The 12779-nt window shown below is 42.5% G+C and overlaps 1 protein-coding gene and 1 non-coding gene across 7 annotated transcripts in view; one reads left to right on the top strand and one right to left on the bottom strand.

Annotated features, from left to right (window-relative positions):
• Positions 1-1265: 1265 nt before the first annotated feature.
• Trnav-aac (transfer RNA valine (anticodon AAC)) lies at positions 1266-1338 on the bottom strand. The gene has a single exon. It is a non-coding gene; the product is annotated as a tRNA-Val (tRNA).
• Positions 1339-2100: 762 nt separating this feature from the next.
• Positions 2101-12779, top strand: part of LOC135485924 (cAMP-dependent protein kinase catalytic subunit beta) — a 50058-nt gene continuing 39379 nt past the window's right edge. For 4 of the 6 annotated variants that reach the window (XM_064768315.1, XM_064768314.1, XM_064768311.1 and 1 more), the window contains exons 1-2: positions 2102-2204; positions 3873-4029. In XM_064768315.1, the coding sequence (XP_064624385.1) occupies positions 3918-4029 (112 nt within the window). In that variant the 5' untranslated portion in view covers positions 2102-2204; positions 3873-3917. Of the gene's footprint in view, positions 2205-3872; positions 4030-12779 lie in introns of all 6 variants that reach the window. The other 2 variants (XM_064768317.1, XM_064768316.1) reach the window with 1 other exon arrangement.

Here is a 12779-nt window from a genome sequence, read left to right as displayed (position 1 = left end):
TCCTTTTCCGTGTGTAACAGAGGAAAAACATCAAGGTCCAACCGGGGATTGAACCCGGGACCTCTCGCTTATAAGGCCATCACTCTACCGACTGAGCTAAAGGGAATTTCCCTCTAGCCTGGGCTAGTAGGAATGATGCCACCACTACACGTGTAAGACTACACGTTACTACCTCGGTTACCAAACTGGGTTCACGAACTGGCCCGTGCATAATTCGGTCTATCTTGTCTATGTGTATGCTTCAGGTTTTTTTATGATATTGATAAACGAGCCAGTTACCTGTTCGGGTATTACTAAACCCAACAACCACTGGCAACAGTTTTACAAATGTTAGCAGGTCATTCATAGACAAGACGGAAGTTGGATAGTGTTGTTAAAGTTGCTAAAATGTTGGGAGAATGTTGTAAACTAATAAATTGGCAGGTCAAATCTTCTTGTTGTACCGTAAGTTTTAGGCGGCAACAACTCGTGCATATGTCTCCTGCCTGGTGACGAGTCGATACCAATGGTATCATGGATTATTTATAGGCACCTGTGTCCCCAAGGCTCGATCGATCACTCAAAGCTCGCCACCCTCCCCGGGATCTTCACCTCGTGACAGTCATAGTTGTGATTGTGATCAATGCCAAGAGTTAAAGACATTAATGATATGATGGGGCTTAGGCTCGAGGTGAGGGATAGGGTAGGGGGCGACCAACACCTGACTTGGGTCACCGTGATGATAATCTGAATATAGCCAGCCTTAGTGTGTTATTTTTCCGCCGATTGAGGGGTCAAAGTATAAAATGGCCAGCCCTTACTGGTTTCATTAGCCACTCTTGTAAAGTCGGTACATGGAGTCGTACTGAGAAGCATATTACTTGTTAGAGCACTAATCGTCGGTTGACGAGCCACTTGGGGCAATCATTATTGTAAATCAAATGCAGCCCGAAGCCGTTGATATATTTGATCAATTTATTATTGTTATGGTACACTGGCCTCGATACATTATATTTCATAACTAACTACCAACTCTAGGGCAGTACAGAAGGCATTTTTCAAGATCTCACCTCGTTTTGTTTTCATTTGCAAATTACAATTTGAAAATTTAATCGATTGCTGAAGAGAATCGACTCGAACGGTACACCAAACCATTATTGGCACCAAAAAACATTTCTTTTGAGCTCGATCATTTTTTTCAAAGCTATGAACGGTCAAAAAAAATTATTACTTTATTGATCAAGAAAAAAGAAGAAAAAAAAGAAAAAGAAAAAGAGAATTTAAAAAGTTTCCGCCCGGTTTCGAACCGGGGACCTTCTGCGTGTTAGGCAGATGTGATAACCACTACACCACGGAAACAGCTATTAGATACGGCACAAACTTTCTATAATATTACTGAAAAACTTCCCAACAATATTCACAAACTGATGCCAGGAAACAAGATATAAAGTAGTAACGTAGTCCACATTCACCAAAAACGCCGACCCCTTCCTGCTACCTTAATACTTCTGGGTAGTTTATTATAGCCGCAATCCGCCACACTATCGATCGTCTTGGTCGGACTGCATGAACTTGTGGCGGTTCCTGGCAACACATAATAGAACTACATGGGTGTGACGGCAATCCCAGGCCGGTGTGAAAGCGACGGGATCCTGTGTTTTCGATAGTCCTGTTCTATTGTTTACGGATTGTTTTTGGATATAATGCTATTGTAGACACCATACTTAGATAAGATCATACTTCTAAAACGTACTTGCCGACGGGTCATAGATCCTTAGCACTCTGATAGCTAAGCTCTTTTTGAGCAGGAATTGAAAAGACACCTGAAACTGTGCACGAACATTCTCGAGGCAATCACTAATGTATGTGCAGTGGCTTGAATGTCTGTTGCACGTCCCTTTACTTTTATTGAAATGACACCACTTCATACAAAATATAATGAGCTCTTCAAGTAGGCGTCTTATGATAATCTATTTGACCAATAAAGTTATGGTCCCTCTAGTTTACCTTTCAATGGAGAAAGTGTGCATTAGATAATGCATTAGATAATGCCCAACTTTTTAAATATCACAATGGATTGGCCTATATTATTATCTCATTACTACAAGGGACATCGTGATAGTCATTAAAGCGCATGTCACAAGGTCACGACTCGGCGTTCTATGTCGCTGAATGCACTGGCTACGCTGCATTTATCTATTTTCGTGTGCTTAGCCGTGGTCAGCGTGAGTAGTCTCTTATTTCTCTGTATAGGACCAGAGGACCCTGTGTGCATGGGTCTGTGACACATTTCAAGTGGCTTATTTCCATTGATTTCCATTGATTTCATTGAAAACCTCCTATAACTGGGGCAGTGTTTTGGGTGTGCCGTGCCAATCACGAGGAGAGGAGTGGTCAGTGCAGGTTGAGACTTCGCGCTCCTCTTTATCCTAACACTTAATATTTCATATCAAAGAAGTCCAGTTTCCCTCGTCATTCTGGGTTGCACATAGTTAGCCGAGATGATTAGACTGCAGATCGTCAACAAGATTGATGCAGATCCACAACCTTCCTCGACAGAGATGCGTCGCAGCCAGGATATCGGCCATGTTGACGTGAACCACGAAACAATTGTCTAGTTGGCGTGGTATAATCACTAAACTCGCACTATGAAGTCATCTTCTTGTTTTGTCGCGCTTGACATGGGTGTGATTCTCGTTGCACCCCAGTATCTCACAAATTACATTAACCAACCTCTGCAACCTTCTACCTTCAAAATCAACGTACATGAACGTAAGCTTATTTTGTTGCTGAACCATTCTTTGATTGGTGTTTATCAAACTTTGCTATATGCCCACACCTACGCGTGTACTGTGACATATCTGATATGTAAATTTCTGTAACTTTATCAGTTCTCCGTAGACTTTTGATTAAATATGTTGAATGTATGCGGGTCTGTTGTGTAGGTTTTAGTTATCAGATCAAACCAATTGTCTATATGCTTAAAGGCCACACAGAAATATGTGCCCGACTAGCACAATCAAAAACTGACTGTTGCTGATAGTCACTTAAGGCAATTTGAACAAGATATCTGGGTCATCCCCTGATTGGCCATCATGAGAGGCCTATTTATTGGCAACACGCATCTGATTCTCTCGGTTCCTCTTCCTCCTTCCTTTTCATACCAGAATTCAACCATCTCATCACATCATTAGTCATTTGTCCCCAGTCAGCAATATCCTGGTAATAATGACTTTAGTTTATTTGAATTCACCCTCCGTGCTTCTCCGGGCGACTCCAGGCTCCAGGCAACAAGTTGGAATTTCCATACAAATTACTTGATGTTAGCTCAGCTCCCAGTTGCACATATGGAAACCGGAGCGATTTTTTCAAATGACTGTTCCATGGTGTTTGAATTTCTTGTTGACTTTGCCAGGTTCATTTCAGTTGTAATTTACTGTTTGGTATTTGGTCGAGGTAGATATGAATCAAACTAGCAAAGTGATAGAATATAGTTATAGACGTGATGGGTTGCCCAGGGAGTCTAGAGATAACGTATGGGCAGGGTTAAATAGTTTGGTCGTGACAGTTAGCACTTTTTTCCTCAGTGCTTTTCACCATCCTTGTATAACCAGTGCTTTTCAATACACTCCGCCTCACGATATGTGGATATGACTAAAAATATTTTTTATATGAAGTAGGAATGAAAAAGCCTGAATCTCAGGATAGCTCTACACCAGAATCACACACAGCGAGAACATTGTTGTCGTCGTGAATGGTATACATGTACCTGTGACATAATGTCGATCATGATAAATATGTGTTGGTGTAGTGTTAGGGAATAACCTTATCGGGGTAGCGATAGGGATTAAGCCAGCTGGCAGTTCTTGATCGTGTCATTTTTCTCTTTCCAGAAGTGACTGCCTTTTTCTAACAGGCACTCTTGAGCACGCTTCATCATGTTGAAGAAGCTCCAAATGTTCGGCAGTAAAGGCCACAGCAGCTCAGATCAGGATAAGTCGAAGCCGAGTCAGGGATCATCAGACTATGCCAAGAAACACGAGGAGTTCGGTAAGTGTAAAAATATATTTCACTCATGCAGGCAATTTAAAACGCATCCCCTTAAAGGTTTGATACGTCCACTTCAGTAAAATTTACTGCGAATTATCTACAGTTTCACCATTGCCCTGAATGGCCTCTCAGGACTACAGTCGCTTCACGAAGCTCAAAAAGAAATAACGATTTCTTAAGACGTGGGGTATTGTGAAAGATGCAAAGTCACAGACGGGGCCAGCCAGTTTTCATGACCAGGACCATTATTCTCCAGGGAAAAAAACCCTTGAGATGATTATCGGCTTCCATGTTGTTGTGGAGGATATCAAACAGCTTCAGGTGGTGATTGTGCTTGAAGGTATGGCAAGAGTATAGCAAATACGAGGGGAAAGCGTAGACATTTCTCTCGACGAGGACAAAAACACTTCCATTTTGACAGGTTTTGTTGGCCAGTCCCGTCAGCATCCTTTCAGTAACAATATGTCCGCCTCTGCGCAACATCCATCATACATATTTCACTTTCCTTTACATTCAGATGAGTCTGTCTCTCAGCTTCGCTACCTCCGATCTTATTTTGACATCCCACTGCTTGAGTTCTTCTTTCAGCCATCAGATGGAGGTATTGGAAACGAACACCATGTATCTCTGAACAAACAGACACCTTTCAATTGTCGCGCCTTGGCATTTTCAAGTCCTTGGTCGTCCTCTCACAGATTCTCTCTCTCAGCGACCCAAGGCTGAGTAGACTGTAACTTGGTGTTCACTCAAGTCCTTGGTCGTCCTATCACAGATTCTCTCTCTCAGCGACCCAAGGCTGAGTAGACTGTAACTTGGTGTTCACTCAAGTCCTTGGTCGTCCTCTCACAGATTCTCTCTCTCAGCGACCCAAGGCTGAGTAGACTGTAACTTGGTGTTCACTCAAGTCCTTGGTCGTCCTCTCACAGATTCTCTCTCTCAGCGACCCAAGGCTGAGTAGACTGTAACTTGGTGTTCACTCAAGTCCTTGGTCGTCCTCTCACAGATTCTCTCTCTCAGCGACCCAAGGCTGAGTAGACTGTAACTTGGTGTTCACTCAAGTCCTTGGTCGTCCTCTCACAAATTCTCTCTCGCAGCGATCCCAGGCAGCACAGACTGTGGAGCTTGGTGTTCACATATGCATGTCCCTGGTCGAAGACGCGAAAAGGTAACCCGATTGTTGGCAATTCTTGCGTTCAATGATGGAAAATAGTCAACTTCTGCTAACACGGTACAACGTCATCTGAATAGGTGCAGTGTGTGACTCTGCCATCTACATCTGTGGAAAACTATATGTCATCCAAAGATTTGCATCGGATCGCTATGCAACGATTTTTGTTAATTGAAGGTTTGACTATGTCATCGAATAAGACTGTTCTCATTAACTTTCCTATATCAGTTTCTTCCAAAGATATACAGATTAGATTGATTATTCTCGAGAGATTATAGCTTTATCCGCTTTGCAGAATCCTTGTATTTATAGCATGACGTTCTCATTCACATTACGATAATGAATAGAGCTCGACATCCATGTGTCGTATACATGATGTGCCCTTCTTCTTGGTTTACACATGTGTAGTATGATAGCGTTGCAGGTTCGGAGTATCAGGGAGTCACCTTTTTCCCGCTGAGTGATTGGGTCTCTCATCGAAGGTGTCAGCTGATCTGCAGGTGACCAGCTGGTTTATGATATCTTGCCTTCATTACCCAAAGCTGCAGTGACACTGATGTGGTGTTCGCACACTGAATCATCCGCCCTAGGTCAGAGCAATAGTGCGTAACCTACGTTCGAGTAGATCCGGTTTAGTTATGAATCGTGCTTGATTAGAACTGCACCGCTCAGAAGTAGAAAGTTTCCCCTGGGAAAAGTGTCCGGCTTGATTGTATTCTGACGGATTATGGTATAAGGTTCTATAGCGGCCTTACCTCTATACGGTCAATAGCTCAGAAATCGAAGAATCCTTTTTTCCACTGACGTTCTACCCTAGGACATTGTTAACTTCTACACCGGTTTGGTTCGGCACTATGGTTCCGATCTGTGACCTTACAGCCTGTGTTTCATGCCTTTTACGCGGTAATCTCAAATTAGTCTGTCTGTATCTATCTTAATGGCCACATGTGTTGAAGAAAGTGATTAGCAGTGTATCAATGGTCCTTTACTAATACCTGGAAATCTCTATGTTAACAACTGTATTCATACTAGTTGTCCATAATTTACATTGTCAGAAGTCTTAACCATTAAAAATGACCCGTGAAAAGATGTCCCAGTTACTGTTAGTGTACAATGGAGGATTTTCAATCACTGTCTATAAGAACAACCCGCAGAGAATTTGGCGAGTATTTTTTCATGAATATGTCAATATGATGGCTGTCAGTCCGTTTCTTAAAGTTATTTGTCAACAGACAACTGAATATCTATGGGCGGGTATTTGGTAAATGTGATGGGGCTTCATAAGGGACTGGGCAATTAAAGATACCATTATTTCGCTGCCATTTTGAAATGGAGGATTGCGGGGTATCTGATCGAAAACAAAACTTTGCGGAGTCATTGTGCTTCATACAATGCAACCCTTGTAAGAATGACGCGTTATTTATCATCCAGTACATACGGCGTCGGGTTACGCAATGACGTCATCTCGAATAGATGGACAAGACACAAGGCTCGGATTAGGGCGTATCACCTTTAATTCTCCATCACAATATGCGCCTGATGAACAACTGTTTTTAGAATATCAGAAAGACGACCTCCTAGAACTTACTGTGCAGCTCGCTCCGTGCTCATCGGCGAAAACCTTCCAATAGTGGAATTACTAACCTATGCTACATGTACAGTGGTGTGAGTAGTGCGTTGTTAATGGCAACATCTATTAACCGAAAAAATCTCTTATGACATCGGTACCGTAAGTGATGTAACAAATCGTATGAACGTGGAAGCAAAGATGGTGTACGTCAACCAAACCAAACACTGCTGGATACTGGTACTTCGCGATAACTCCCATTGAAGGTACGATGCAGCATCAAGCTGTTTACTGTCTTTGGTAATTTCCTGTAAGGGTTAATAGACGTGTTTCCAACAAGAAACCTTTGAAATGTGCTTGGTATAAAATGTAATCAATACATGAAACAGCCATCGATTGATTTCAGAATAATAAGGTTATCACATTCGACCTGAAATGAAAAGTTCGGAGTATATATATTTGACTTGCATGAAAGTCATGCTGAATTCCTGTTTTTTTTTTAATGTTGGAATCTTGTTGCGATTGGTCGAATATCGTATCAAAGAGGAAATGAGAAATAAACAGATTATTGATCGAGTTTTATTAGGTCACATGATATTTTATCAAGCAATTTTGTTTAACTGAAATCACCTGAGGCGTGCACTGACATATGAATGATAGGCCAGGCCAAGCTGCTGATGTCCATGGAGGTTAAGCAATCACTGTCGGCATCAGTGACGTTTCTCCTGAAAACACTCATCGCAGAATCAAGCACACTGTCCTCTACGATGGAAAGAAAGCCAAAGCAAAGACAGAACAAGTGTATATGTACTTGCAATAGCATCACCGTCATCATAAGGAAATGAACACAGGTTTACTTCTTTATGATATCATCTAAGGGTTATATGCCGCCATTATCTGAATATTAAAGGTGCTTTACTTTTTACACGACGAACCATGCTCATGCGGCAGGCATCATTTCAACTGTTGTCAGTTCTGCAAACTGCTTTTCTCGGCAAACTTTGTTGATCTTGTTTCAGGTTCGGCCTGTATCTGTCTCGAGACCCAGTCCTTGGACGTGACTCCTTATAGAAGGCAACCCTTTTTTGAAGCCGAGCATTGGACGCATCTTTTAGAGAAAAACCTTGTGCTCGCCAGAGTTATAGCGATTGACTGTGAGCTTTACAAAAATAGCGTCTCATATCAATCACCACCTGATTGTGTTTGTGTGACGTTGATCCCCCCCCCCCCCCATCAATCATACCGATCCAGGATTCTATTCTTGCAGTATTACATGGTTGATGAAATCATAGCTTGATTTACTCCCACCGAACACGAGACTGACTGATCTCCGCACCTCTCTCACCAAGCCTCACAAATCAATTGAAGCCAAGGAGATTAAAGAACACATCCGTCAGGATCAGGGGACCAAACATCAGGGTTTCAGACTTGCAACGATGTCAACAAGCCGTATTGACGTCATCAAGGGTTTAAAGGGTCGCCTATCTGGGGACTGGCATGACTGGTGAGGTTGCTAGAGTGTTAGGAAACATGCATGGCTTGGCGTTTTATACCAACAGATTCATGAGTATCTTATCGGAAGGCAATATAACTGTGTCTTTATACCTCTCTCCTACTTGGCTATCTTACACTTTGCGGTCCGAGACCTCAGGTTGACCAACATGTGTTGGCCGTGACCTGGCTGTGATAAGTGTTACGATCTGTTGATCCATTTAACGATCACAATGAAATAAGGGACAACCCTATTTTAAACCTTATTTCACATTCGGTAAACGTTTTTCTGCAGAGGTGTCGGTTGGTCCAGTCTGATCACATGCAACCTCAGTTTCTCGCCTCCGTTTGAGGATCTTCAACAACATCATTTGCCGCAACAGTTTGATGTGTGCACTTCCCCCTGTCACCCCTCACGCGACAAGAATTGTCGCTATAGGCCTTCACTGTCCATCATTTCCTCGAGAGCTTGTCTATTAATTCAGCGTATTATTGGAAATACATACTGCCTTTGTTAGTCGCTATCGACGGCACAGTATTGTACATATAGATCAGGCAGATATTGCTCGGTTGAGAGCGCATACGGCTGTTATTAGCGCCTTGTTACTTGTTGCAACTCGTTATTCACGTTTATTAAGACTTGTGGTCTACAACCGTCCAAACTAGCCCTATTGATCACTGGATGGACGCTCAGAGTAGGCCTACGCGCAAAAGGAACGGGCATTTATGTGGAACAGTAGCAGGTTGTTGAAAGTCTTCGCTCTCTGTAGTTTCCGAGTTGGTTACTCGTTACCATTCGGTAGCTCACTAAACGTGCCTTCGACAAGTTCAGGTGGCAAGGGATTGCTAATCGTTCGCACTCTCATATACAAGCAGTTTATTTCACCATTAGAAATGCGTTCGATCGACTTTCTATCGCTCTAGCAGGAGTATCCATCTTATCTACGCGCTATATGTGCTAGTTGTGCATTTGTTGTTCCATAAAGGACTGGGCAACCACCTTGGAGGAATAGCTCAGTGCATTTGTGGAAAGGAGTTAAGAGGAGTACTGTTAGTAACTGAAGGGATTACACAATGGCAAAGGATAAGAAAGGAAGTGCAGATAGTTGGCGTGAGTATTGACTACTTTCCTGGAAAGAGAAGATTTTTTGACTTAACCACCTGATGCGTATTATTGTTTACTTATGTATATTGCGGCCATGATGTGTACTCATGATACCATGACATTATTCAATGACTACAGGGTGTAGCACAAAGTATTGTATCTGATAAAAGTTTGAGGGTCTGTCTATGGCATCACCATCTCGCCCATGTGTTTAGCAGAAGCAAGCTGATGGATGTAGATTCGGTATTGCTTGATAAAGACCCTTTTTAGTAACATCATCTAGATTCAGCATTGCTTCACAAAGAAACTTCCCGGTAACATCATCTAGATTCAGCATTGCTTCACAAAGAAACTTCCCGGTAACATCATCTAGATTCAGCATAGCTCCATGAAGAGCCTTCCTGGTAACATCATCTAGATTCAGCTTAGCTCCATGAAGAGCCTTCCTGGTAACATCATCTAGATTCAGCTTAGCTCCATGAAGAGCCTTCCTGGTAACATCATCTAGATTCAGCATAGCTCCATGAAGAGCCTTCCTGATGACACCATCTAGATTCAGCATAGCTCCATGAAGAGCCTTCCTGGTAACACCATCTAGATTCAGCTTAGCTCCATGAAGAGCCTTCCTGGTGACATCATCTAGATTCAGCCATAGCTCCATAAAGAGCCTTCCTGGTGACACCATCTAGATTCAGCTTAGCTCCATGAAGAGCCTTCCTGGTGACACCATCTAGATTCAGCTTAGCTCCATAAAGAGCCTTCCTGATGACACCATCTAGATTCAGCATAGCTCCATGAAGAGCCTTCCTGATGACACCATCTAGATTCAGCATAGCTTCATGAAGAGCCTTCCTGATGACACCATCTAGATTCAGCATAGCTCCATGAAGAGCCTTCCTGATGACGCCATCTAGATTCAGCATAGCTCCATGAAGAGCCTTCCTGATGACACCATCTAGATTCAGCTCAGCTCCATGAAGAGCCTTCCTGATGACACCATCTAGATTCAGCATAGCTCCATGAAGAGCCTTCCTGATGACGCCATCTAGATTCAGCATAGCTCCATGAAGAGCCTTCCTGGTGACACCATCTAGATTCAGCATAGCTCCATGAAGAGCCTTCCTGGTGACACCATCTAGATTCAGCTTAGCTCCATAAAGAGCTTTCCTGATGACACCATCTAGATTCAGCATAGCTCCATGAAGAGCTTTCCTGGTGACACCATCTAGATTCAGCATAGCTCCATGAAGAGCCTTCCTGGTGACACCATCTAGATTCAGCTTAGCTCCATAAAGAGCCTTCCTGGTGACACCATCTAGATTCAGCATAGCTCCATGAAGAGCCTTCCTGATGACACCATCTAGATTCAGCTTAGCTCCATGAAGAGCCTTCCTGGTGACACCATCTAGATTCAGCATAGCTCCATGAAGAGCCTTCCTGATGACACCATCTAGATTCAGCATAGCTTCATGAAGAGCCTTCCTGATGACACCATCTAGATTCAGCATAGCTTCATGAAGAGCCTTCCTGGTGACACCATCTAGATTCAGCATGGCTTCATGAGGAGCCTTCCTTATCGTATACAATGGTATCGAAGCCTGCTGTCGTTTACTTTCTCTCCTTGCAATGAGGAATAATAGATTTGTAACCAGTAAATAAACTAAATGATACTAATACTGCCAATGGCTGTCTTTATTGGTGGTAATCATCAATGAGCATAAATGAGGCTAACTTGGTGTTGGCCACCCTTCAATCACCATCTTGTATTAATCTTTGGCATACTATTGATACAGTGTTAATAATGGATTAATTTGAACAATGCCATAACCAAACCATGATGATTAATCAGTTAATTCTTAACGAATCAGAGCCCGGTTGTATTTCCACCGAGTGTTGAAAGGTTCCACTTGAAAAAATTCAAGGTCCGCACACTTTTTTGAGGGGGACATTTTCTAATTCTCCATCTCCATAAAGAAGTGGAAACGTTAGGTAGCTGGAGTCAATGGTGATGCCGAATAGTTGAGGAGTACCAACCCTGAGTCACCATCTTTGCCTCAGAGGAAATGGTTCAGAACCGTGTTGAGAATAGTCGCGGTGATTGTCAACCTTGTAAAAAACGAAATGTGTAAGCCCTGAAATCGCCCTGAGTGGACAGAGCTAAATTAAAATCAACTCCAGTATCCTAATACATGATGGTATCTCTTTTGGCAACAAGACGTCAAGATGTCAGTGGGAACACCCACTATCATACTCTACTCATCCATTCCATGTTTGGTAGAAGTCAGGAATGTTCGGAGGTGGTGATGTCTGTTGGTGACCGCTCTCTGAGAAACTAAAGTTGCAAGCGCTGTTTCTGACTTGCATGCATAAGATTCGACCTCACAAAGAATCCTCTCCTCTGGGCACAGTTTGAATTGCCTATTATTTTCTAAGTCATGTTGTCGTAAAGAAGAGTACATGTACCAGCTACTTTGAACCAACGACTCCCACTTATCTTCAACATATCGCTCAAGAAACATACCAGGTATACCTTAGCCCTTGGTTAACATTGCCAAGATACACCTACCAAGTAATACGACACTAGTACAGTAAATTCACCCATATGCACTTTGTTCCTTCACATCTAAAACAAACTGTGAAAAACGATGCAATTTACTTGTGCAACCGGGCGTTCAGAATAGTTGGTGGCTAATGCCAAGTTGTCCCCTCGCCGCTAGACCGCGGGAAATACCCGGATCGAGCAACGATGGTAACACCTCAACTGATCCAGAGAGGACAATGCCTACATTGTACGCCAATGGAAATACAGTCATCAAGGTGGTCAATTGCCATTTTTGTGAAAATTAAGTTTGCAACGTTATTTGAGAATATTTATGGGATACTGTTAGGGCATAGCAGAGCCGAACATGTACGCTGGGCAATTACAAGAGATTGCATATAATGAAGGAGCGAACGTTATGAATGCCAGTGGGGAAGTGATTTATTTGGTGTATTTGAAAGCTATGCATGTAACCTTCTATTCCCCAAGTCTGGTGATATGGATAAAAGTTCAATCGTTTGAAACACCGAGAATGAGTTGACCCAATTGGTAGAATTATTAATCTTGTGGTATTTTTGGTCATCTGTTCAAAGTGATTATAATGCAAAGTATATGATCGTATCCTTTGCTCGATTGAACTCGGCGATGATATGACGAAAGGTTCCTTTGAGATTGTTGCTGACAGAAACAGAACACTGATTGTCTTACAGTTTCAAACTTCTAAAGCAACGAGACGGCATGTCAGCAGCATTGAATCACTCCCATAACGTGCTTCCAACTAATCTACTTCATTGATAAAGCGTTCCATTTACAAAGCATTCGAAAACGGTAAACTAATATTGCTGATTACGATAGAATAGTACAACTCACAACAAAAGAT

This window comes from Lineus longissimus, chromosome 4 (genome assembly GCF_910592395.1).
Source record: "Lineus longissimus chromosome 4, tnLinLong1.2, whole genome shotgun sequence".
Classification (NCBI taxonomy): Eukaryota; Metazoa; Nemertea; class Pilidiophora; order Heteronemertea; family Lineidae; genus Lineus; species Lineus longissimus.
The sequence above is the reverse complement of the archived record's forward strand: the minus strand, read 5'-3'. Positions and strand labels throughout refer to the sequence as shown.